Below are 26,883 nucleotides of genomic sequence, written 5' to 3' on the forward strand. Positions count from 1 at the left end.
GCTTTTACCTCGAAAACGATCAACTTTAGAGAAAAATTAGAAGAGACCTTTTTTATCCAGAATGGTCCAAAAAACCTTAAAAAAATTGTCCGAGCTAAAAATATTGATTTTTACAATTTGATAAAAAAAATTATCAAAAAAAACCAAACCAAAAGATGTCAAACCTAAATGCGTACATTGTGGACAAGAGCACACAGCTAACTATCGTGGCTGTAAAGTGGCTATTGAACTACAAAACATGAGGAATAGAGCCATAGATAAAAAAAGGGTGGTTAATAAACATCCTTCAGTAAGCAGGCAAGTTAATGAAAATGTATCATTTGCCAATGCAGTAAACAACGAAAAGAAAAGTAGCAAAAAGGAGGAACGAACTAATAATATCGAACTAAGTCTGCAACTCATATTAGCGAAGCTATAAAATCAAGAACAAATCATAACACCACTGGATGAGAGACTAAAAAGATTAGAATATAGTGCCAAAGGAGCTATACCTAAATCGAAACAATATTAATACAATTAAGGTACTAGTGTGGAATGCAAATGGACTCCTGAACCACCAGCAGGAGCTTCAGTTAGTTCTACAGACAGAAAATATAGATGTATGCCTCATCTCAGAGACTCATTTTACTAAAGACTCATTTACCAAATTTCACGGTTATAGAGTACATCATGCGATTCATCCTGATAATAATGCAAAAGGAGGAAGTGCAGTGATAATTAAAGAAAATTTACAACATTACGAAGAAGCAAACTACGTAACAGAAAAAGTGCAGTTAACTGCAGTAACACTTAGAACTAATAGATAGCCACTGATAGTGGCAGCAATCTATTATAGTCCTCCGAAACATTCAATAAATAAGGAGGAATATATTGACCTCTTTAACGAGCTGGGAAATAGATTTATAGTAGGAGGCGATTATAATGCTAAAAATACCCACTGGGGCTCAAGTTTAACCACAACAAAAGGCAGAGAACTTTTAAAAGCTGTGAACGAATACGGAGCCACTACCTTATCAACAGGGAAGCCAACTTATTGGCCGACAAACCCCAACAAGATACCAGACCTAATAGTCTAGGCGCCAAATAAAGGTCACCGTGTCATTTTCAATTCTGATGGACAAACTCAACGGTTTCTTATGGATTTTTGGCTGCTGATTACGAATTTCAAGGGGGGATTTCGATCCGAGTGGTCAAAAAATTGTTATAAACAATTTAATTGTTTATAAATTGTTTATAAGGCTCTGGCTCATAAACTAAATAAGATACAAAAAATGTTTCAAATAAAATTTTTTTCTTTAATAGAAAACAAAGAAAAAACCGTTTACTAACTTAAATCCGACAATTAGAACTCAAGATATTGTAAAATTAGTGCACAATGCAAATTGCAAATTGCAAAATAAGTATTTTTCGAAGCTTTATCGATCGTAACTCGGCTTCTACGCATGTAAATGAGCCCTGTAAGGTGTCCTTTTAAAGCTTAGTTAAGAGGCTTCCAAACAAAGTTTGTTAAATTATTTGATCTTCATTTGTTTTAATGTTATACCCGATTGAAGTTATAATTTTCTTAAAAATATTGTACATTCATTTGTTTATACGGGTTTCAAGCAAATTTGAGCTATAAACATTTATACTTTAATGAACAATAATGATAAAAAAACTCAAAAGGAACAATTTGAGCTTAGAAACTGTTCGTAAGTTTATTTTTGGCTAAGATGTCGATATTTTAATGGCGCGCTATGAGGCGCAAGATTGGCTCACAGCGTAAAGGTTCACGCGCTAAGATCTCGATGCAAATTATAATTTCTATGTATATATATACGTTATCTTCATTTTTCATTTTTGAAGATCCTAATAAAATTTTATCATATACTTCTTATAATTAAATCATCATACTGTATCTCGTATCACCTTTCATTCTATTTAATGTGTCTTCTATTTTTTGAATAGAAAAAGACTGTTTGACTTGTACACACTTCTATATAAATCAAAACGGGAACTGGTGTATGTTTTCAAAAGACTGATACTGTGTAAATAAATTTATTAAAATCAGCTAAGTACTTTCAGCATTTTTAATGCCATCATCAGAGCTATCGTCTTATAGGTGTAAATACCTCAAATGAAGAGAAAACTTCGAACAAACACATTCTATTATTTAAAATCAACCTAGGGATCTAACCACTGGTCAGGGTAAAAACCCTTGATGTCTAAAATATCACATTTAATGTGTTTTTAAAAAATGGCTACCATTTTTACAATCAACAGCTGTTACTGACAAATTCAAAGAAAGGTCTTTGAATTTGTCAGTAACAGCTGTTGATTGTAAGATTGTAAGATCTGTTGTAAAATTGTAAGATTCTGGGGTCAAAAATAGGTTGATTGAACTTCACTTACCTATATACAATAATGCACAAAAAAAAAGTTACAGCCCGTTCAAGCTACAAAATGAAAATCGATTTTTTTTCATATATCGAAAACTCTTAAAGATTTTTTATTGAAAATGGACATGTGGCATTTTTATGGCAGCAACATTTAAAAAAAAATAAAGTGAAATTTGTGCACCCCATAAAAACTTTATAACGTTTAAGTTTTCCCAGTGTAGATTTTGGTCTAGCCCCCCTCATTTCACGCTTTTATCTTAACTGATTAGATCTTAGAGTCCCTATCGGCGTTGTTTTTCTTAGAAACACATATGTGCTATCGATAGAGTCGACTGTTAGACTTTAATAGCTTTCTGGTGAATGATATGGGCCTTGCATCCCATAAGTCATCTTAAGTATTAGATTTGCTAAGCCCTTTTACGAGTGGTAAGGAAATCTGTTCTTGAATATCTCTCACAGTTTCCCATAATTTTCATTGGTTAAAACCCCACCACAAACAAAGGACGCCAAAGGTTCATAAAAACCACAAATTCTCAAAATTCTGCATCATTTGTGAGTTGAGTTAATATAGTCATTATGTGAGATCAAGTTTGTTCGTGTATTGTGGGCCCCGCCGATTAGGCAGGTAAGAGTATTAATGACTGTTTATTGGTATGTACAATAATTGTACAATTGCGTTTTCTATTTTTTTAAAGGGTCCACCTTTCACCTTCCACCTTCCACCTATGCATTATGTTGTCCAGCTGCTATTTTATGAACACTGTTAAATACTATTATTCTTTCGACTGTGTCGTAAAGTTGAATTTCTTCATGACCATCTTCCACACCTTGAGAGCCTGCCGGCTTAAGAGGAAAACTGACAGAGCTTGTTGCGACATTATGAGTGAAATAAAAAAATGTAACAGAAAAAGATAAAAACTGAAGACGCGATTCAACCCAACGTGAAAAAGATTAAACCCAAGAAGAGATGGAGAAATTTCTGTCAAAATTTGGTATTTATGACCCTTAAAATAACACCAATTGCTAAAATTTATTAGCCTGTGGATAGTGTGGATGTCTCGTCAGCCGAGGGTACGATCAGTGGCGTGGTAATTTTATGGTCAAACTACGTTTTGTTCTAATTTTTATCATTGTGAGAATTAAAAAAACCAACTAATATTTTTATCTCCACCACTGAGGACGGTCAACTTTTTGGTTGCCTGTATTCTTCGGGACATATTCGGGACATTTTATCACAAAGTAAATATTACTAATTTTACCGTCTTGTAGGGTATCTGCGTTCTCTTTCTTTTCCACTATTATATATATTATATCTCTCTTTGCCGACGTTTAAATTAGGACCCACTTGAAGCTCGCTTCAACACGCGCCTCGACCTCGTCGTGAGAATTCTCCATTACAAAGGGCCATCCTACCCTCTAACAGATGTTTTAAGTAAGTCACTCATCTTTTACTTATTGAAGAAATTAGTAGAGACGCCTTTGTTATGTCCAGGGCAAGGACAATTTTGTGTGCTTTCGTGAAATAAGTTCAATGACCTAAAGTTTTCGCCCAGTTTGTGATAGTGACATTCTGAAAAGTAGGTCATACTTTTAGTATGAAGTTGATGATTATCTTTTTATTTTTAAATGGGTGATCATTTAAACTATAAACATTTACATTATGTAGATATTTTTCTGAGTATTATTAGAGTGTTATTAAGTATTGTTAGATAGGTATAAATATGAACAAAGAGCTCTTTCTTTTTTTGTTGTAAGTGAACGGTAAAATTTCTAGTTTTTATTTAGAGTACCTATGGATTTTTTATTGTTTCGAGTAACTACAGTTCATTTTTTTTTTGAGTTAATAATTAATAGTTATATTCGTTCACTTACATTCCATTTTTTTAGTATTACTGTGTTGGTGAATACACCAATTTATATGCAGTGATTGTTATTATGTCGCCAACTTTTGTCTTATAGATTAACGGTTTAGGTATTTTTTGGTTTCTTAATTTTGTTGTTGGCGATCTTATACTGCGTATACACTGTACGTATTGTGTAAATATTGAGATTTCGTAGAGTATTTTAATAAATGTTACATTGAAACTTACGATGTCGTATTTTATTTAATTTTTTTACAGCTCAAGATTAGTACATTGATGTCTTGTCGTAGCATTCTTGCTAATTTGTTATTGTTGTGTTATGTTTTGTTAATTATTGTTCCTTTGAGTATTTTTTGGTCAAAATACCTGGCGCCCTATATTTTCGTTTGAGTATTAAGTATTTCCGTTTCCTTAGAGTCCAAGTGTCAAACCATCAGTTAATGTTATCTATTTATCTTTTGTTTATCGTCGTTTCATTAGCTCTATTCGCATACCATTATTTATTCATTTACCATCTATCATTGTAACAGAAGCCCAACCCAAAGAACCATGCCCACATCTCTTCCGACTGAGCAACGTGGCCTTTGTTTCGTCAATGTAAACGATTGGACCTTTCCATCTTCGGTCATTCCTTATTCCATCCAAGGATAATATCGTCCTGATCCTTCTGGTTCAGCCTCCATGACCTCGTGTCCATCTGATCGTTATACAAATTGGCGCCCCTCTCGTGGAGCCTTATACAAATTACGTGGGACTTCTTCTGTTACCTATGGTTGCCTTATACATAATTTCGTAGAGCTTTGTCAATTGCCTTTTCACGGGCTATATATATTTTCTTGTCTATGCGTGAAGCATGATTTTCTTTTTATCATGTTCCTATTAGACCTGATTTTCTTTTTTTGTTCAAGTTTGGCTAATTTTCAGCTATTTTTATTGATAAAATATTTTTTGAGTTATTTTTCGCTAATAGATAATAATATTTTGACACATTTTAGTTTGTTTATTTCCGTTTTTAGTATTTAAATGTCAGTGTAGTACCTTACACTTTCATTCCTGCCTTTTCGCATTCTAGAGTACCATTCTGTGAAGTATATAGTATAGTATCGATCTTTTTTCTTTAGATATGTTTTTAGTTGAGTAGATTTGAGCATTTTTATTACTTTTCCTTATGTCAAAGGGATACGTCTTTTGTTATGTATCTAATTAAGGTAAAGGTATCTAGATCTTGAGCTGTGTATTTTTTGTAGCAAATCACAAAGAAGTTGTAATTGTTTAACTTTTTGATTTTTACTTTTGTTTTGTGTAGTACTTTGCAACTTTTGTGATTTATTTCAGTTTGCATTATATCAGTGTATGTATAGTGCATTTTACTTTTTATATTTTTTGTATATGTATTGTGTTGCGGTATATTTTTTGTACTGTATTGCGTTAATTTTATTGCATTTAGGTACCGTTTTTGAGTTATGAAATGCTTTGTAACTGTTTTTAGAGGTAGCAACTATCACTATTATTATTGCGTTGTCTTCTAAATTTTCGGGTACATGCTTCTTCGTCGTTCAACGATATTGTTCTGTCCGGTTTTATGACCAATCTTTTCTGACGTTGTAGAATAGTATTGTTGTAATGATTTCTCTGCCTTATATTTTCGGATTTTAATGTGGTTATGTATTTTTGATGATATCCTATTTGGTTGATATCGTATGTTTTTCGGTACCAGAATGTTTTGAGTGGTTATAGAGAGTTCTAGTCATGGCGTGGTGTTAGTCTGGAGAATGAAAGAGTCCTGCAGCTTTCCGTCATGCTATTGTTTTAGGTTTGTGATTTAAGTCTTAAATGAAAGAAGTTAAGCTGTCCATTCCAGAAATTGTTTTTTACAATTAGCTATTAGTCGCGAGTGAAAGACCTCGGCGCATGCTGTTGTGAAATATGTTTGAGAAATTATGTTTTACCATTCCAATATCAGCATTCTAAAATCTATTCGGTACAAAACTACTTCCAGTCCAGAAAATATTCCTTTTTTCAGTGTAGAGTCTTCGTTTACCGTTAGGTAATCTTAATATTTTTCGACTAGCCTACGATAAGGTGGTTGACATTTCAAAATTCTTGTTCCACCCCCAATAACATCTGTCAGGGCTAGAGGTATTTAAGTGTGTCTTTTGGCCCTAATTTCAGATAAAGAGGCGTAATGTTTTTATTAGCTTTTATTTAGCATATGTTGCAACCGCAAAAGCTTGTAGATACACTTATTTTGATAGTAGATATTTTTAAAGGGCTATGACCCTATTTTAGGTATTAATGAGATGTAAAAAGTAGCATCTTATTGCTTGTTTATATTTCACAAGTAGTTTGACTCGTGAATATAAATTTTCGATGTTTAGTTAGCAGATAATGCAAATATTTTTTGTTTCGAGTAAAAGAATTCGAGTAATTATTGTTAGTTCTGTCGATAGTTTGGGTGAATTAGGATAATGTTTTGGCAATTTTGTGTCGGCTAATAAAGGGTGAAATTTTTTTGTTAAATACAGGCACGTACTAGGCCCAGATGTATTTACAGAATCAATTTTATTCTTGCGGCTTTCATAAAATAGTATTTCGATAAAATGTCGTATCTATGTAGGACCTAAGTCCCTACTAAATTGTGACACTTCCCTACCTGTGAGCTACCTGTGATTTAACCTAACGATTTAAGTACCTTTATAATAATATATTATCATATATATTATAATAATAAGGCGTCTAGTATGCGTAATTACTTCCGGTCCTAATTAAAGGTAGATTTCGACAATAATTATCTTAACTTTCCTTTGTTCATTTTCTTCTATATATCTTTGTTGAGAACTCCTTGGCAACTTTTACTAACTCCTCTATTCCTTTTGTTTGAGTTCGAATTTATTCGTTACGTGAGATAGTAATTGTGCTTTGGTAATTTTATATATTACTCGTGTTTATTTGCTTTTGTATTCTGTTTGCTGTTTGCATTTGTTTAGGCTCTTCCGGTACATGTTGTCGGGATAGCAGTAATTTTTTTTGAGTTAGTGTTCTGTGAACATTATACTTACTTTGGGAATGTTTGATTGCGAAATGCTTTGTCCTAGACCGGCAAAGTGAAATCAAATAAACAAACCACTAGCTATAACTAGTGCGTCTGTTATTATTAAAGTCCTGGATGCAAGACTCCGTGGCAATTTTTGAGTTTAGCTCATGAAGTCCCGGATGCAAGACTCCGTGGCAATTTTTGAGTTTGCCTCATAAAGTCCTGGATGAGAGACTCCAAGGCACCTATGCGTTTAGTCGAGTTTGTTAGAACTCGAGTTTGTTTGTTGTTAGTGGAAGCACTATGACAAATATTTTTGTGTTGAGTTTGCTTGTGCTAATTTTGCGTTTGGTTTTGAGTTAATTCCAATGGAGTTGACTTTATTTGAGTTGAGTAGATATTATTAAAGTTATTTATAATAATATCTTATAATGTATTCAGACATATCTTGTCCTGATTACATTCCTTGTTTTTCTGGGAGTTTCTCGATTGAAAATTTTCTGCCGTGGTTAACCCCAGAAGATTTTTACGGAACTTTTGGCCAACCTGTTTTCGTTCCCTGTCATAAAATTTCGACCAGCTGTTGGAATTTCGACACTTTGTTTGCTTTGATCTTGCAGTCAAAACCTTAGCATTGCTTGACGCTTACCTAGTTACCGGTTGAGGGGACAACCATAACGAAGTTTGCCTACGTTACCTTGTTGGCCAATCGCCTTTGTTGAGCTGGAGCAACTTTGATTTTCGCGTCCAAAACTTCAACATTGGTATGTTCCACATTCTTAGTTTGGCTAGAGCCATTTGTGTAGATATCTGCCGTTGGTTGTTGCACTTGCGAGTCAACGAACCATACTTTGAGTCGACTTTCGAGTTGAATGTTTAGTTTTATGATAAGGATTAGAGCAACACTGTAGGTGTTTGCTGCCTTAGTCGTTTAGAATTAGAGTAGTCCTTGTATATATAGTTCCTAGTTTTTGTGTTTTATTTGCGTTTAGTTTATCTTAGAGATAACCCTTTTAGTTTGGTGTTTGAGTTTAGTTGCTTATTAGCTTTTTTTGATTTGGTCACTTGTGTTCAAGCAATTCGAGGACCACCACCAATTTTAGTAAATCTAGATGACTACCAACTATTCCAGGCTACTGCTTGATGGTCAGTCTTTTGTTTATGGTGCTTACTGCAGACTCCGATTGTAAACAGTGGTATTACACCACGGTTTAAATCGTGGGGGGAAGCTGTATAACGTTTAAGTTTTCCCAGTGTAGATTTTGGTCTAGCCCCCCTCATTTCACGCTTTTATCTTAACTGATTAGATCTTAGAGTCCCTATCGGCGTTGTTTTTCTTAGAAACACATATGTGCTATCGATAGAGTCGACTGTTAGACTTTAATAGCTTTCTGGTGAATGATATGGGCCTTGCATCCCATAAGTCATCTTAAGTATTAGATTTGCTAAGCCCTTTTACGAGTGGTAAGGAAATCTGTTCTTGAATATCTCTCACAGTTTCCCATAATTTTCATTGGTTAAAACCCCACCACAAACAAAGGACGCCAAAGGTTCATAAAAACCACAAATTCTCAAAATTCTGCATCATTTGTGAGTTGAGTTAATATAGTCATTATGTGAGATCAAGTTTGTTCGTGTATTGTGGGCCCCGCCGATTAGGCAGGTAAGAGTATTAATGACTGTTTATTGGTATGTACAATAATTGTACAATTGCGTTTTCTATTTTTTTAAAGGGTCCACCTTTCACCTTCCACCTTCCACCTATGCATTATGTTGTCCAGCTGCTATTTTATGAACACTGTTAAATACTATTATTCTTTCGACTGTGTCGTAAAGTTGAATTTCTTCATGACCATCTTCCACACCTTGAGAGCCTGCCGGCTTACAAAGGGCCATCCTACCCTCTAACAGATGTTTTAAGTAAGTCACTCATCTTTTACTTATTGAAGAAATTAGTAGAGACGCCTTTGTTATGTCCAGGGCAAGGACAATTTTGTGTGCTTTCGTGAAATAAGTTCAATGACCTAAAGTTTTCGCCCAGTTTGTGATAGTGACATTCTGAAAAGTAGGTCATACTTTTAGTATGAAGTTGATGATTATCTTTTTATTTTTAAATGGGTGATCATTTAAACTATAAACATTTACATTATGTAGATATTTTTCTGAGTATTATTAGAGTGTTATTAAGTATTGTTAGATAGGTATAAATATGAACAAAGAGCTCTTTCTTTTTTTGTTGTAAGTGAACGGTAAAATTTCTAGTTTTTATTTAGAGTATGGATTTTTTATTGTTTCGAGTAACTACAGTTCATTTTTTTTTGAGTTAATAATTAATAGTTATATTCGTTCACTTACATTCCATTTTTTTAGTATTACTGTGTTGGTGAATACACCAATTTATATGCAGTGATTGTTATTATGTCGCCAACTTTTGTCTTATAGATTAACGGTTTAGGTATTTTTTGGTTTCTTAATTTTGTTGTTGGCGATCTTATACTGCGTATACACTGTACGTATTGTGTAAATATTGAGATTTCGTAGAGTATTTTAATAAATGTTACATTGAAACTTACGATGTCGTATTTTATTTAATTTTTTTACAGCTCAAGATTAGTACATTGATGTCTTGTCGTAGCATTCTTGCTAATTTGTTATTGTTGTGTTATGTTTTGTTAATTATTGTTCCTTTGAGTATTTTTTGGTCAAAATACCTGGCGCCCTATATTTTCGTTTGAGTATTAAGTATTTCCGTTTCCTTAGAGTCCAAGTGTCAAACCATCAGTTAATGTTATCTATTTATCTTTTGTTTATCGTCGTTTCATTAGCTCTATTCGCATACCATTATTTATTCATTTACCATCTATCATTGTAACAGAAGCCCAACCCAAAGAACCATGCCCACATCTCTTCCGACTGAGCAACGTGGCCTTTGTTTCGTCAATGTAAACGATTGGACCTTTCCATCTTCGGTCATTCCTTATTCCATCCAAGGATAATATCGTCCTGATCCTTCTGGTTCAGCCTCCATGACCTCGTGTCCATCTGATCGTTATAACTTTATGGTGGTGTTGTTCCCTTAAACCCGCCCAAACTTTTGTGTACGTTCGAATATAATTAATATTGTATTACCATTAGTTAAAAACAATATTTTTAAAACTTTTTTGCCTCTTAGTACTTTTTCGATAAGCTAGTATTTATCGAGATATTTTGAATATTTTTCGAATCCACCACATATTTGTATATGGTTAAGTACGATTATAGAGACCTGTTAATCTGAAAATTTATTTATAATTTACATTTTTATGTATATTTTAAAAAAGAAGCCACATCTCGATAAAAGGTGACTTATCAAAAAAAGACTAAGAGACAAAAAAGTTTTAAAAACACTGTGTTTACCTAATGGTACCACAATAATAGTTTAATTGGAACGTACACAAACATTTGGGGGGTTTAAAGGAGCAAAACCCACAGAAAATGTTTATGTAAATATATTAAAAAAGAAGCCGCATCTCGATAAAAACTGGCTTATCGAAAAAATACTAAGAGACAAAAAAGTTTTAAAAACGTTGTGTTTAACGAATGGTTACCAGTAATGAATTAATTAGCACGTACACAAAAGTTTGGGGAGGTTTAAGGGAACAAAACCCCAATAAAATTTTTATGGGGTGGACAAATTTCACTATAATTTTGTTTTAAGATGTTTCTGACATAAGAATCATACATGTCCGTTTTCAATAAAAAATGTCTAATAGTTTTCGATATATTGAAAAAAATCGATTTTCATTTTGTAACTTCAAAGGGCTGTAACTTTTTTTATGAGCACATTTGTACTAAGGTAAGTTAGGTTCAATCGAACTATTTTTGACCCCAGAATGTGCGGTATAATTTATGACCAATCTTTTCGGGACACCCTGTATAAAACAGGTGTGTATTTTTTCATTGACCCCAAGCAACGCAGTGTTAGAACATTTTAGAGCAAACACAGCTTATCTAGTGCCTAGCTCATTTTTAAATTCCAACTCTGTCTCGCTTATATTAAGTTCCAGCTTTCTGTAAACCCAGTTATAAATGATTTCTAAAAAAACCTTAAGGGCGTAGGCGTAAAATTTCGGCTCCAGTCTTTTTAAATGCATTCACTTTTTTCGAATCCTGAGAAAACTAATAAATGATTTTGAAAAAATTCTGAGATCCAAAAATCTAAAACATCTAACGTCACCAGAATTTTGGTTCCAACGTTAGAAGTTTTAGATTTTCGGATCTTGGTTTTCTTTTTGATTCAGAGGGGACCACAGGCCTCTCTCAAGATCCCAATAGGTTGAAACGTACGTAAGTGGATTTTGGTTGCGTCTGAAACAGATTGAAATATTAACTGTCTTTCATTTTCCATATTTCGCATTATTTTCGTGTTTCTCTCCTTAGAGCCGGCATAATGGTATAGAGCGAATATTAGTGGGGGATGCAAAAAGTTAATGCCGCCCATAATGTTATCTGTTTAATTGCGCAATAAAAATTGCTAAAAATGCAAGGGGGTCCGGGAAAATCCTTACAGAACTAATAAAATTCATTATGACAACTCTATTGTAATATGTAGTATTACTCAGTTTAATATTATAGGTATACAATACTGGTATTATGTTTCAAGAAAGGCTGGGCCCTGATTCTAAATCAAATTTCGACCAAAAACAAGTCGCTTTCAATATGGCGACGGTTGAAATGCGATTGTGCGAGCCTTGTGGATTTTAGTTGAACTAACGAAGTGACGTCATGAAATAGCGACTATCGAAATTAATAGCGACTTTAAAAAGGGTGTTGATATTATAATTTCGACTGTCGAAATTATTTGACACGGGGATGAATGAATGGCCAAAAGCGAGGTTAGGTTTAGTTTAGATGTGTTTTGTTTATTTCTTGCAAGGAAAACTAAAGCAAAAGGTATTATAATATATCTGGGTTTAATTGAAAGTTGCTTGTTTTGAGGAATTAGATAGAATAGTATTAAATTAGAAATATAATAATTAAGAATGTCCACAACATGAATCATCAACTCAATGAAAGGTGTAAGGTAATAATCTGGGAAAATTAGTAAAAAACAAGGAAAATTAATTACCAGCTATTTTATTGGTGGACATGCTGAAATCAAATCTTATGATTTCCTATATTAGTAATATAGCTGTGCAAAGTCCACAGAAAGTGTGCTATTTTGTTTATAAACAAATGAGCGCTCCGAAATCTTTTTTTTTATTATTGCTCTCTAACTCCGAAAATTTTAACTTTAAACCTAAACACTCACATAAAAATTGACAGTAATTTAATTCTGCACATTGATAATTTATTCCAATTTCCTTCGACGGAAATTTTCCTCGGAAAATTCGGGTTTTCCAAACAAAATCTTTAATTTTCAACTAAAATTTGAGGGAAGTAATTATTTATCAATAATTAAATAATTTGGTGAGAGTGACATAAATCTTTTTTGTTATGAGTGTCTTGAAGATATGAAAATTTGTATGTACAAAGAGGACCGGAATTAAAAGGTATCTAATGGTTCAAAGATTAAAATCTGTTGTTTGTAACTCCTCTGTCGCAAATGCCGGTCAAATTTGACCGGTTATACCTGGAATCACTCCTCGCAATTCAATTTGTTTTTCTTCGAAAAGGACACAGAAGCCGTGCCCTTTTCAACAGCGTTAACTTAATTTAATGTAATCTAATATTTTCTGAGGGGTTCTATTTGTTTATAAGCCAAAAAACTTTTTCTTTATAACATTCCTGAGACCGCTCAAATGGTCCAATTTCAATCCTGTAAGGTACGTTGAATAGGTATAGTGCTTTTTTATACGAAAATCATAGTTATTCTGGTGTATCATAATCTTGCTGGTTATTATTTCGACCGAAATTTTTTAATTAACATTTTAATTATTGCTAAACTATTGGTTAGATTGTCGCCGGTCTCCTGATATACAGAGAGGGGCTAAATTATGGAATAAATTCATTTTCTCTAAAATGGACGATTTTAGAGAAAAATCCCGAAACAGGTCGATTTTTATTTTTAAATTAAATTTCTTGGCATATATTTCAAACTAGTGACGTCATCCATCCGAGCGTGATGACGTAATCGATTATTTTTTTAAATAGGAATAGGGGTTCGTGTTGTAGCTCATTTACAAAGGCGTTCAATTCTCTATTCAGTATTATAAACATTAATATCATTATTTATCCAGGGAGGCCAAAAAAAATTTTTAATTAAATTAATTGACGCAAGAAAGAAGAATGCATGTAATTTATTTAACTCAAAATACATTCTATTGCTGTCAGAAAATAGAAAAAAAATGTTTATTTTGCAAATAAACATTGCTTTTAGCTTAAATTAAATGTTCAAACTGCCAATAGGTAGGAGGGAGGCTGTTTGTGATTTAATTTAAGCGAAAAGAAATGTTTATTTGTGAAATAAAACTTTTTCTATTTTCTGACAACAGTACAATGTATTTTGAGTTAAATAAATTACATACATTCTTCTTTTTGCGTCAATTAATTTAATTCAAAAAATTTTTTTGGCAACCCTGTATAAATACCTAATGATATTAATTTTTATATTACTGAATAAAGAATTGAACGCCCTTTCAAATGACCTACCACACGACCCCTATTCCCATTAACAAAATTATCGATTACGTCATCACGCTCAGATAGATGACGTCACTAGTATGAAATATATGCCAAAAAATTGTAATTTAAAAATAAAAATCGACCTCTTTCGGGATTTTGCTCCAAAATCGTCCGTTTTAAAGAAATGAATTTATTCCATAATTTAGCCCCTCTGTATAATCTACTATAATAAATCTTTCATGTCATCAATTATTTAATTATTGATAAATAATTAGGTACTTCCCTAAAATTTTAATTGAAAATTGCAGATTTTTTGGGAAAACTCGGATTTTCTGAGTAAAATTTTTGTTGAAGGAAATCGGAAAAAAAAATAACTTTGTGCAGAACTAAATTACGGTGAATTTTTATTTGAGTGTTGGCTCAAAGGAAAAATTTTAGGAGTTACAGACCACTAATTGAAAAAAAAAAGATTTAGGAGTGCTAATTTGTTTATAAATAAAATAACACACTTTCTGCGGACTTGTCATACCCCATATTACTAATATATGCAATCTTAAGATTCGATTTTAGCAATAAAATAGCTGGTAAATAATTTTTCCCAAAAATGGCATTTTTTCGATAATTTTCCCAGACTATCAACAAATTCCAATAAACCGAAGCGCCAACCCAAATTCTGAGCAGTCTCAACATGATAAGGTTAATATCCCCAGTTGTAACTAATATCGAAATGAATAAGAATCGCTATACTCTGCGGCTGTCATGGCGGTGTCGAAATGAAATTGCGACTGTCGAAATGAATTAGAATCAGGGCCCTGGTATCAACATTCATTCCAATACTGAAAATAATACAAATAGACCAGGACATTTAGAACTAAATAGACCGGAATAAATCGATTCTAAAATACAGCACCTAGAGACTTGCAACTTCTTGCATTGTGTTCGGAGTTTGGAATGATGTCAGGAAAAAAGTCTACTACAGCATAATTGGTGGAAATGCATAATTGCGTTTAAAAGTGCATAAAAGTGCAAAATTTGTTACTCGGAGGTTTTTGGGGTCGTTGAACACGACTACGCTATCAGAACTGACCTCCTTTACACCTGGTTTCCAGAATCACTGCTAAGGCACATCATCTGGACGATCAAGTGTTATCGGCACTAAATTGATACAAACAGATTGAAGGTTATTTAGAGTCACTGGAATCAGTGAATACAAATAAGCCATCATAACAGACATTTATCTTATTCATTTTCTCTTAGTTTTACTCATTTTCAGTACAAGGAATCAAAATTAGATGAAATTTTACCTAGATAAATTGACGTTTGGTTTCAATGTTTGAACTTTTAGACATTGGGATCTCAGATCTCTTGTTGTATTACACTGTTTGTTAGGCGTGCATATAAAGACTATTTTGACATTTCTGTGGGTAGTCAAGGTAATAAATATGCTTCTCACGTTATGTTACAATTTCGAGGGAAGGCTTCGTGGCGAAACTAAAGGAATACTAAAGTAAAACAAAAATGAATAACCATTTTCAATTTCGTTGCAAAACGAAAATACAGCTGAACCATATTCTAGTCCAATCAGAGAGTGCAGCAAGCACCTCTACCGGTTTCGAAACTTATTAGTCTCTCATCAGGAGGCACATATGCTGCTCTCTCCGATCCAACCAAAACAAACCCCAGCGTGCAGTCCCGGATTGCAACGAAGGAAATGGCATAGAGGCCCTAGCGGCAACTGCTAGCAAAAAGACTAAGTTTTCACTCTAATGGCATATAAAACAACATATTCTACATCTATTCTATTCTACATCCCACCAGAATGAAAACAATGGGAACCTTCTCTGGTTACACCTCCGAGGCTTCTACAATTTGCAAACCATACGGATGCTGATAATAAGGAAGATGAGGAAATTCTACAATTTACAATTCACGTCCCATCTGCTCAGCGCAGTAAAGTTCCAACGAGAATCGTTCCCTTCGTACTCCAATCGGAGTAAATGTAAATAAAAAATGAATAACCGTTTTCAATTTCGTTGCAAAATGAAAATACAGCTGAACCACATTCTAGTCGTTGAAACTTTACTGCGCTGAGCAGATGGGACGTGAATTGTAAATTGTAGAATTCCCTCATCTGCCTTAGTCTCAGCATCCGTATGGCTTGCAAATTGTAGAAACCTCGGAGGTGTAACCAGAGAAGGCTCCCATTGTTTTCATTCTGGTGGGATGTAGAATAGCATTATGTTGTTTTATATGCCATTAGAGTGAAAACTTAGTCTTTTTGCTAGCAGTTGCCTCTAGGGCATCTATGCCATTTCGTTCGTTGCAATCCGGGACTGCACCACAAACCATACATACTCTAGACGTTTCACGACCATGTTAATCTTTCGGATCAAATTAACGCCATCTCTTGATTGGAATGGGAACTAAATTGACAAATTTTAGTTAGGTGGAAATTTTAAATTATAAATTTTGCGGGATTTTTGATGAAATTTCGCAGGAAATTAAAACAACAGAAAGACAATTCAATGTTTTATTCAATAATTATTCTATGAGTTAAAATTAACTTAAAAGTTCCATCTACATAAAAAATACCTACCTACTAAAAGTATTGCCTTAAAGTTCTGTTAGTATGTAGTGTTCTAATCGGGGCTGAAATACCAATATAATCAAAAATCATAGTTTTAATGAAAACTTCAAATATTCCAATTTGTTTTCAAAATGGTAAATACTACTGCCATAATGTGTCACGTGAAAGCAATGATGTGTAATATTGAGTTGAATGAAAATTTTTGAAAGAATCTTGTAGAATGATTGTTTAGATAATTACCTTATAATCTTATACAAACTTCCAAAAATATATAGGCCCGAAATATTGATGACACACTTGTCTATTAGAATAAACTGTTTCAGGATCTATTATATTGTTTTTTTAAATGTGGAGAAACACAACAGGGGATGATCAATGTAAACTAAAAATTCTACTCATAAAAACGGAGAGGAGGTTAATACAATTGATTAAAATTGTGATTAAATCTAATTAAAAACGTAACACCACTATAATAAAATAATTAAGCCACAAACTGTAAAATAAAAAGTAAAAAACAAATTAATTTAATTGTCAACTGTCAGTTGTTAAATATGACGAGATAATTAACTGACAGCGACATCTCTGGATTGGAATGGTAACTAATTTGCTGTCTTGACCTTGACAATTTACGTGAAACGTCTATGAATATGTATGGTTTGTGGACTGCACGCTGGGGTTTGTTTTGGTTGGATCGGAGAGAGCAGCATATGTGCCTCCTGATGAGAGACTAATAAGTTTCGAAACCGGTAGAGGTGCTTGTTGCACTCTCTGATTGGACCAGAATATGGTTCAGCTGTATTTTCGTTTTGCAACCAAATTGAAAATGGTTATTCATTTTTTATTTACATTTACTCCGATTGGAGTACAAAGGGAACCATTCTCGCTTGAACTTTACCGCGCTGAGCAGATGGGAAGTGAATTGTAAATTGTAGAATTCCCTCATCTTTCTTAGTCTCAGCATCCGTATGGCTTGCAAATTGTAGAAGCCTCGGAGGTGTAACCAGAGAAGGTTTCCATTGTTTTCATTCTGGTGGGATGTAGAATAGCGTTATGTTGTTTTATATGCCATTAGTGTGAAAACTTAGTCTTTCTGAATACTAAAGTGTTTATAATTCGGAGTCCCCATGGCCTGGCAAGAACCTACCAATCATGAATTTTTGCTATTGTTTCATTAAATCTAAAATTTTTTTCGTCATCGATTGTTTCTTTTTGTATCTATCTGGTTGTTTTCAGAATTAATTTCTTTTTGACTTTAATTTATTTCTGTCTTTTTAATTACTATTTTGTATCCACATACCAATTTGCAAACAATTTTGTTTTACTAAATTTAATAATAAAAAATAATAAACCATAATATTGTTGCAGAATTTGCTATTGACGAAAGAGCAGAAATTAAACATAGGTCAGGTAAGTAGAGATCATGTTTATTATAAGTTTTTTTTCTCTTGCTGCTACGAGGTACATACATACTAAGAATTTTTTATTGACTTGATAACTAACACACGTTTATTATAGTCGTTCGTTCGTAAATATATAACTTATGTAGATGAAAGAAGAGGAGGCACGAAAATGACCACGTACTATAAATGGAGACATATTTCAATTAGTATAATACTACAAAATATATCTTAACAACAAACTCACAGAGGGATATAAAGTACGCGAAATTTTTGTAGAAATAGCAAAGAAAAAATTATTAGTAGTGACGCTGCAACTATAACAGGCTGAAAAAACTACTTCTTCATTTTGACTACGATTTTCGAGTTGGAAATTGAACAATCATATACAGTCGAACCCGCTTATTAGAATACCGGTTAAAGGAATATCCCGGCTTAAGTAATAGAAATTTGAGGTCCCTAAACGTTTTTACTAGGCTTATATGATCGGTTATTAGAATATCCCTGTTATAGTAATACTTTTTCTTGGCACGACGGCTATTCCAATAAGCGGGTTCGACTGTATAAAAGAGTTTCAAAGATAACTCTTTAGTTCTAAAATCAAAGATAACTCCCAGAAAGAATGGTAGTTAATGCAAAAATAGCCTCCTCAAAGAGAAAATAGTTCCAGAACCAAATAAATGATGATTAATAGCCGACTACATGAACGGTAAATACGGCGATACCGTGTAATTTTGAGGGTCAACTCCAAATTGCAAGAAAATTTGGCTTTAGGTTCTACTTTCCCCTTCACTTCAAAGTTGAATTTGTGCCGTTGGTTGCTTTTACTTAGGGGGTGATAGCTACCCCTTGTCGGGGTGAAAAACACCTAAAATAAGTCCGGAAATGGATAAATTCACTAATTCTAAACAATTTTCGTTCTATTAAGTTTTTTAAGTATAGTATTTTTACTACAAAAACGTTATTACGTAGGTCAAAATTTTTGACGTAAGAGAACTGTCAAAACATTAGAATGTGACTTTTCATTATTGCTATGTTTATTATAAACACGGCAATAATGACAAGTCACAATCTAATGTTTTGACAGTTCTCTTACGTCAAAAATTTTGACCTACGTAATAACGTTTTTGTAGTAAAAATACTATACGTCAATACTTCTCGAGTAATTTGCGATTAAAAATGTTTATTTTTTGACAAAAAAACACACGTGTTCAGGCGGTTTTTCGCATATAAATCAAAAGTATTTTATCGAAAAAAATATTCTAAGCAAAAATGTAGCATATAAAAGTACTAAAAAGTTGTGTACTCGCAAAATTCATAGACCCAGAACACGCAAAGTTGTACCTCATGACAAATACGTTTTTATTCGTCAAATTCCCAGTCAAATACTTCAACGTGAAACAACCAAATAATAAAGCATAGGAAAACCCATTAAAACTTTTTTAAAGTATTTAGAAAAATTTTTATTTTTATTTTTTATCAAAGTTTCTTTATCATTAAAACTAAGTGAGATACGCTCAAAATAAAGTTGACCCCCTTTTTTGGTAAAAAAATAGTCAAAATCTCCCCCTGTTTAGCACCCCAAATGAAATTAGTCGTTACCGCTTTACAAACAATTTACTTTACTTGTGTATTTTTTATATGATCTGTAAGTTTCATCGGTTTAACGTGCTTATTTCTGAAAGGGTTTTAGCGTAAAGGGCTTGAACGAGTCACTAATCACGAGTGTATGCAAACTTTGAACAGACATATCTTAACCAATTTTTGTCTTATAGAAAAAGAAAATAAAACTCATGTTCATAAAAGAACATTTTTTTACTCTTTGAGATTTTTCGTATAACTAATACTTTTTAAGTTATTTTCAAAAAAGGGCATTTTTCCAAAATTTTTAGAATAATTTTTTTAGAAAAAACAGTACACATTTATTTATATAAAGTAAAAGGTAAAGCGGTAACGATTAGTTTAATTTAGGGTGAGTAGGGTGAGTAGGGTGAGTATGGGGAGATTTTTACGATTTTTTAACCAAAAAAGTCGCCAAAAAAAGTGGCCAACTAGTAATTTTTGTAAAAAATAAAAATAAAGCTTTTTTTTAACACTTTAAAAAATTAAGTTTTTCACGAAAATTGCTTAATATTTTTGTAATTTCACGTTTCGAATTCGATTTGGAATTTGACGAATAGGAACCTATTTTTCATAAGCTACAACTTTGCTTTTACTGGGTTTGCAGGCTTCATTAATATATGATTTCTTTCATTTTTTTTATAAGCTACATTTTTGTTAGGAATATATTTTCGATAAAACATTCACTTTCTGAGTTATTTGGGAAAAACCGCCCGAAAATGTTGTTTTTTGTCGAAAAATCAACATTTCACAAATAACTCAAAAAGTATTGATTTACGTAAAAACTTTATAGAACGAAAGTTGCTTATAATTAGTCAATTTATCCATTTCCGAGCTTCCTTTAAACGCTCGTTTTTTCACCCCCGACAAGGGATGAATATCACCCTCCAAGTAAAAGCAACCAAACAATTTCAGCTTTGAAGTGGACGGTAAGTAGAACCTAAATCCAAATTTACATGCAATTAGGAGTTCTCCCTGAAAATTCACCGTTCATTTACTGGGATATAACTGATGGCTAGTTTCCTTAGGAAGCTGTATTGAACACAATACAATAATAAAAAAAAATATTTCAGTAGAAAAATATTTATATCTACGAGGATTAGTCACTTTGAGACACGCATGACCCATTTAAATGTCAAAAGAAATATTTATCTCCACGTTGAAATGTCGGTAGTCTGTTACATAGGTATAGACTCACGCTATAAAATAAAAACCACTAATGTACGTCCTAAAAGTTTTGGCACACAATATTTATCAGCAGCATGTTTCTAATGAATACATTTATTTAAACACTAACTAGTTATCATAAATTACCACTCAATACTTAACTAAACAATACTATTAAATTATGTGGAGTGGCCCATTCTGCTCTACCAGACGCAAATTTTTTCGAATATCTCTCGTGATTTTTTTTTGCAGTTTTTCGTAAAAACACCCTTTTAATTGTTCTTCATATTGAGATTCCTAGCCTCTATGATAAACTTTCCTAGACAGTTTATAATCCTCTATTGGGCATTGGGCGAGCCTACGGCAATTCTGTCGAAGCCAGTTTTGGGTATTTCTTAAGTAATGGCATGATGCTAAGTCTGTCTAAAATATAATATCGTCATTAGTGTGATGTTCGTCGACAAATTTAAGCAATCTGGAAAGTCAGTTATATATAGCTCCGACTATTCAAGGATTCGTCCCCCATTCTTCCCACCAAATTTAGAGATATATCCCTGTTATGGTAGGGGAGCAAAATATGCTAACTGTGCAGTCACTCGAGAGCTTTATAGACCTATTGGGTTGTGAGAATTAGGTCCTAAAACTAAAAAAAGTTAAGTAAAGTTTTCCATTTTAGTGGGGACTTTCCATTTTTTTAATTTAATTTTCCATTTCCAACAATCGTTTTTTCCGATTATAGCGCCATCTATCCATAATTCGAAAAAATGTCTCGAATAAAAGTTTATTTTTACGTAAGGAACCCAAATCTGCAATAAAAATGGGGGCTCCCATTCAAGATTTTAAATCAACCCCCCACCCCACCTCCGTGGTGGTCGTGTTTGATGCCATTCGATAGATTTTTCAAAAATATTGAATGCGTGTATTTTTCAGTTTTGTGATCCAATGTTCATTTCGCGAATTATCGCGGGATTCGTATTTAAAATATTAAATTAACCTCCCACCCCTCCCCGTGGGAAGTCGTGTTTGATGTCATTCAATAAATTTTTGAAAAATATAGAGTGCGTATTTTTTAGTTTTTCAATCTGTCATCCATTTCGCGAAATATTCGATTTTTTCTTGTGAAACTCTGGCACTCACCCATTACCTTACGTCCTGCTCAAATCGTCAGATTTTTGAGAAATATACACTGTTTTGCATGTACATACTTAACTTACCTTATCTTAATCTGACGATTTCGAGTTTTTCTAAGGATACATTTTTCCGCTCCCCTTAACGAACTCCCCTGCATTAAGAGCCAATATATGGTAGAGGTACATTTTTAGGGTACAAGGTTTCTCCCCATGTTATAATCTGACGCGCTCGAGTAACTGGAAAAATTCCTGCTTGGTCTCCCATACTATTAGAAATTGCACACCAAACAAGGATTTTATTGGATAATTTCGGTTTATGTTTACATCTAACATTGCCAGGTCATTCTTCTACGTAGTCCGTATAAAATTCATCGTTTCCTTTCATTTCAGAATTACTCAAAGTAAAATAAAAACTCAAAACTCCTCTAAAATAATGATTTTTTCATTGGAAAAGTGTACTCGCCTCAGTCTCTTTCGATATTTAAGACCATTCTTCTTCCATTTTAACGATATTGTAATCTTAGAAAATCTGTATTGACAAGCAAATTTCCTAGTTGATATTCCAACCTGGGTTTTTCGTCTTTTCACCAATATCTCTGGCCTCTGTACAAGAAAATGCACATGGTCTTGTCTTCTACTTTTTGCTAGATTCAGACATGGCATTCCCTGATGGCACGCCGTTATTGTTCTATAAATGATTCTGCGTGAAATGTTTTCATTCTGGAATATTCGACAGATTTCAGGTGGTGGTACCCGACCAACCAAATCGTAGATACTTTATCTTATTTCTAATGTATACGACGTCTTAAAATGAAAACTTCATCATAAATAAAATTTTCAACTGACTAAACAAACTTTTGTTTCCAAAGGCCACTTAATATTATTTTGTGTTTGTTAAAAAAAAGTCAATGAGTTTTCTGGCAAATCTTTTAGGATATACGTTATCAGTACCGTAAAATGGGGTGACATTGATCATTTGTCGTTGTATCACAGATATGTAGATACAACCGGCAACAATGTAAAATTGTTTCTGGGCGTGGCACTATTCATTTCTTGGATCTTGACTATGATCAGTTCACGTCGTTGTTAGTTTGCAATTGGCATTGGGAAGAAGTTCTGTGGCTTTGAAATTAACCATAATTTTTGTCCTATTTTTATAGTTTGTGTACTTTTGATGGTAGAGGAAGAACAGAGGTAAGTTCGCTATTTATAGTGTTATAAAATTATTTTGTATGGTTCTGTAATAATAATTTTAAGTATCTAGCATTTTAACTAACGCCAGATTTTTCAAGATGGCGGATAATATTGAATGGGGTGACATTGATCAAGTGATTAATCTAACCCCACGTTACGTACGTTTCAGAAATTAATTTATAATTTTTGTTACAGATTTAAGAATATCAATCAAAATGGGAAGAACGTACGAAAGACAATTAGGCAGTAGAACGTATGGCAATTTTAATGATGAACAAGTTAATCAGGCGTTGCACGATGTATTGGAAAATGGATTATCGCTAAGAAAAGCCGCAAAAAATACAAATTGTCCTACGGGACTTTAAATAACAAGTACCATGGAAGAGAGATTAAGAAAACAGGTGGACAATCTGTATTCACATATGAAGAAGAATTAGCCATTATAAATAGCATTTTAACGTGTGCAGATTGGGGATATCCTCTAAGTGGATTTGAGAATGTTCGTCAAAAGTTTTTTGCTCTTAAATCAGCAGGATCGAGGAAGATTTTCAAAATAATGACATATCCACTGTTTCCTTCAAGGAAGTAGTTGCCTTACTACCAGATCCGACACTTGAGACGATTTCTGATAGGATACAAAAATATCATTTTCGCGGAGAAATTAATATAAAAGAATGTTAAATCAAATTTTCTTTTTTTAAATTGTTCTGAATTACATTTTTAGTTGTTAAAATATGTTTCTTTTTGTATAAATAAAGAATAGTACAATAAAAATAGTCTGATCATTCTCACCCCGCATGATCAATCTCACCCTTTGTAAAAATTTGAAAAACTGTCTGACCGAATTAGTCAGGGTTAAGATTGATCATATTCTATTTAAAAGCACTACTGTTTCATGCAAAAGCAAACACGTGAAGTGTTTAAATATAGAACAGTCACAAAAACGTTTAAAATATAAATCAAATAAAGTTAAAATTGATCAATCTCACCCCATTTCACGGTAGCTGTACCAAAATACGTTAGTTATTCGCAATTTTTTATTTTATGTGTATCACGTTTATGGATTTTATACCTACTTATGCTATTTCCTTTTTATATCATTTTAGGGATAATCAGGATTCTTGAAAGCATGACAACCATGATGCAGACAATTTTATCTTATGTAGATGGTCATGCCAAAATGGCAGACATTGTAACGTCTGTTCAAGAATTCGTAAAAGCTATGGAGTCTTTCATTAATATTAAAGCAATAATTAATGAAGTACCGTTTGTAGGACCTACAGTATCATGGATTATTACCCCAATTTTAAGTTTGATTTCATCTCTTGTCAAAGAAACTCCGGTATTTGGAGAATTATTATCACAAATGCTTATCGGTCCAGGTAAGTTGTGTTTTGCATTGTAAAACTTTAAAACAATTTTTGCTATAATTTGTTTTTTTTTGCTATACCTACGCGATGTCCAAGATTCATAAATATCTACTTTGATCTTTATTACTTGACCATATTAAATAGTATTTAAGATTTAACTTAGCGTAAGATAATTTTTGAAAAGTATACGCGAAGACCAATGGAATAAATCGATTTTTTTAATACATCGCCGAGAGACTTGCAACTTTTTACACGTTTTCAGGATTATGTCGGGAAAAAAATCTACAGTAGAAAAATAGGTGGAAATGCATTATATAAATGCAAAAGTTTTTATCAATTTAGTGCTGAAATCCCTCGAAAATCCAGATGGCGCGCCTTAGCAGTAAATATGGACACCAGGTGCTCCGGTAGTTGGTTGTGATATAGTATTCGTCCTCAGAGACCTCAAAAACTCATGAGTAACAAAACCTGGCCCTTAATACACTTATTTTAACATGCCTTTTCGATGCATTTTATGCACTTTAAAATGCAACCATGCATTTTCGCCCATTTTTCTACTTTAAACTTTTCTCCTGACATAATCCTGCTAAACCGCAAATACACCAAATTTATAGAGCTTGAGTTCAGCTTTCAATCGGTGCCTAGTGGTAGCATAAAGTGGTCAGGATCGGACATACACACAGCCCAGTATAGCAGAAAAACTGAAAAATTTATCTTTGAAAATTTTGTTTTTTCGAAAATCACTAAAAATGTCCACCTACGAATTGCGCCAATAACTGAAAGTTTATAGGAGGACTCCATACGCGTCTAAGGTGTATACCTTATATCTGGGAAAATACGAATTATTAAATTATAGGCCTCATAAGTATGATCAAATCCACTTCAAATGGGAAAAAACCGGTCTTCAACCGCATTAAATCATATATTACCTTCAGATCTTATATTTAGCCTTGAATGCATCAGACACCACTTACTAATACCTTCCAAACGCGTGTTTAGTGATAAAAATCGGCTTAATCAGTTCGAAGTTATCTACCTCCAAAATTATATTCCACTTAACCATTATCGCTGAAATGGTGTAGTGGCTACGACTCTAAACTTAATCGGGCTATCATAGAACATTTGCCAACCATCCCAATATTTTCGAATATAAAATCGAATAAAAGTCTAGTGTACATTCGATGGACACAAAAAATAATATCTTAAAAAATATATTGGGATGGCTGGGATATGAACTCGGATTGTCTGATCACAAGTTTAGTGTCGTAACCACTAGACCATTTCTGCAATAATGGTTTAGTAGTTTATAACGCTTAACGTGTATGTAATCGAGAAACATTACATACGAGAAACTTCATACATATAATTTATAAATAAAAACTTAAAAAAAACTCCTGATACAAGGAAAAAACCGCTAAACGCCGTAAGAATGAACGCACAGAATATTCCGCCTACACAAAAGCTAATATGAATATTACGTAGCGCAAAATGTATTTTCATTTTAATAGAAAATAAAAATATGGTTGTGTTTTGAAAGATTTTTCCCTAACAATTTGCTAAATTTTAATCAAAACCCGCCAAAAAAGAGCCTCATACTGCAAAGTTTATCAAAGGTACTCTAGTGTGGTAAAATTAATAATTAGGTACCACTAATGTGGTACTCTAATCTAATAAGATTAAAAGGGAACAAACGAAACATAAGTATAATAAATGTACACGCACCGATTGAAGACGCCACAGAAGAAGAAAAAAATGAATTCTACGAGCAATTGGAAAGAAAATATGATCAATTACCAGGGCTTGACATCAAAATAATAATTGGAGACTACAACGCCAAAGTCGGAAGAGAGAATATATACGAGCACATAATAGGGAAATATAGTAAGCATGAGGTGTCGAACGATAATGACCAAAGAATAATAGGCTTTGCAACAGAAAGGCAAATGGTTATAAGAAGCACACAATTACACCGAAAAGATATATATAAAGGAACGTGGATTTCCCCTGATAAAAAGACATTAAATCAGATAGACCATATTTTAATAGAGAAGAAACATGCAAACAATGTAATAAATGTAAAGAGTATGAGAGGAGTGGACTGTAACTCGGACCACTACTTGGTGAGAGCAGAATATAAAATCGAGCATAACATAAAGAAATAAAGAAAAACAATAAAACAAAAGAAAAAATTGGAAAACAATTCAACATAGGACTACTAAAAGATAACAACACACAGAAGAAGTATGAACAGGGAATAACCAACAGACTAATCAGGGAACAAGAAACGTCAAACCCAGACAAACAATGGTAAAATATAAAAGAAGCAATCTTGAACACAAGTAAAGCAATCCTAGCGAAAACCAAAAGAAAACACAAAACAAAAGATTGGTATGATGAAGAATGTCAAGAAGTAGCAGAAGCAATAAGAAAGGTAAGACTCAAAAATCTCACAAATGACGAAGAAAGCACTAGAGAAGAATACAGAGAATTGAGAAAAATCATGAAAAGAAAATGTAGAAGCAAAAAGAGAAAATACAACGA

At 33.1% G+C, this 26,883-nt stretch overlaps 1 protein-coding gene across 3 annotated transcripts in view; it reads left to right on the plus strand.

Moving 5' to 3' along the window:
• The window catches only part of LOC126889345 (uncharacterized), a 110,742-nt gene that overhangs the window by 67,846 nt on the left and 16,013 nt on the right, over positions 1-26,883 (plus strand). For all 3 annotated transcript variants that reach the window (XR_007700001.1, XM_050657580.1, XM_050657581.1), the window contains 2 exons: positions 17,830-17,871; positions 24,079-24,354. Coding sequence is in view for 2 of the 3 variants with exons in the window: in XM_050657580.1 (XP_050513537.1) it covers positions 17,830-17,871; positions 24,079-24,354 (318 nt within the window). In the remaining variant the exon portion in view is untranslated. The remainder of the gene's footprint in view (positions 1-17,829; positions 17,872-24,078; positions 24,355-26,883) is intronic.

Source organism: Diabrotica virgifera, chromosome 8 (assembly GCF_917563875.1).
Source record: "Diabrotica virgifera virgifera chromosome 8, PGI_DIABVI_V3a".
NCBI classification, from domain to species: domain Eukaryota; kingdom Metazoa; phylum Arthropoda; class Insecta; order Coleoptera; family Chrysomelidae; genus Diabrotica; species Diabrotica virgifera.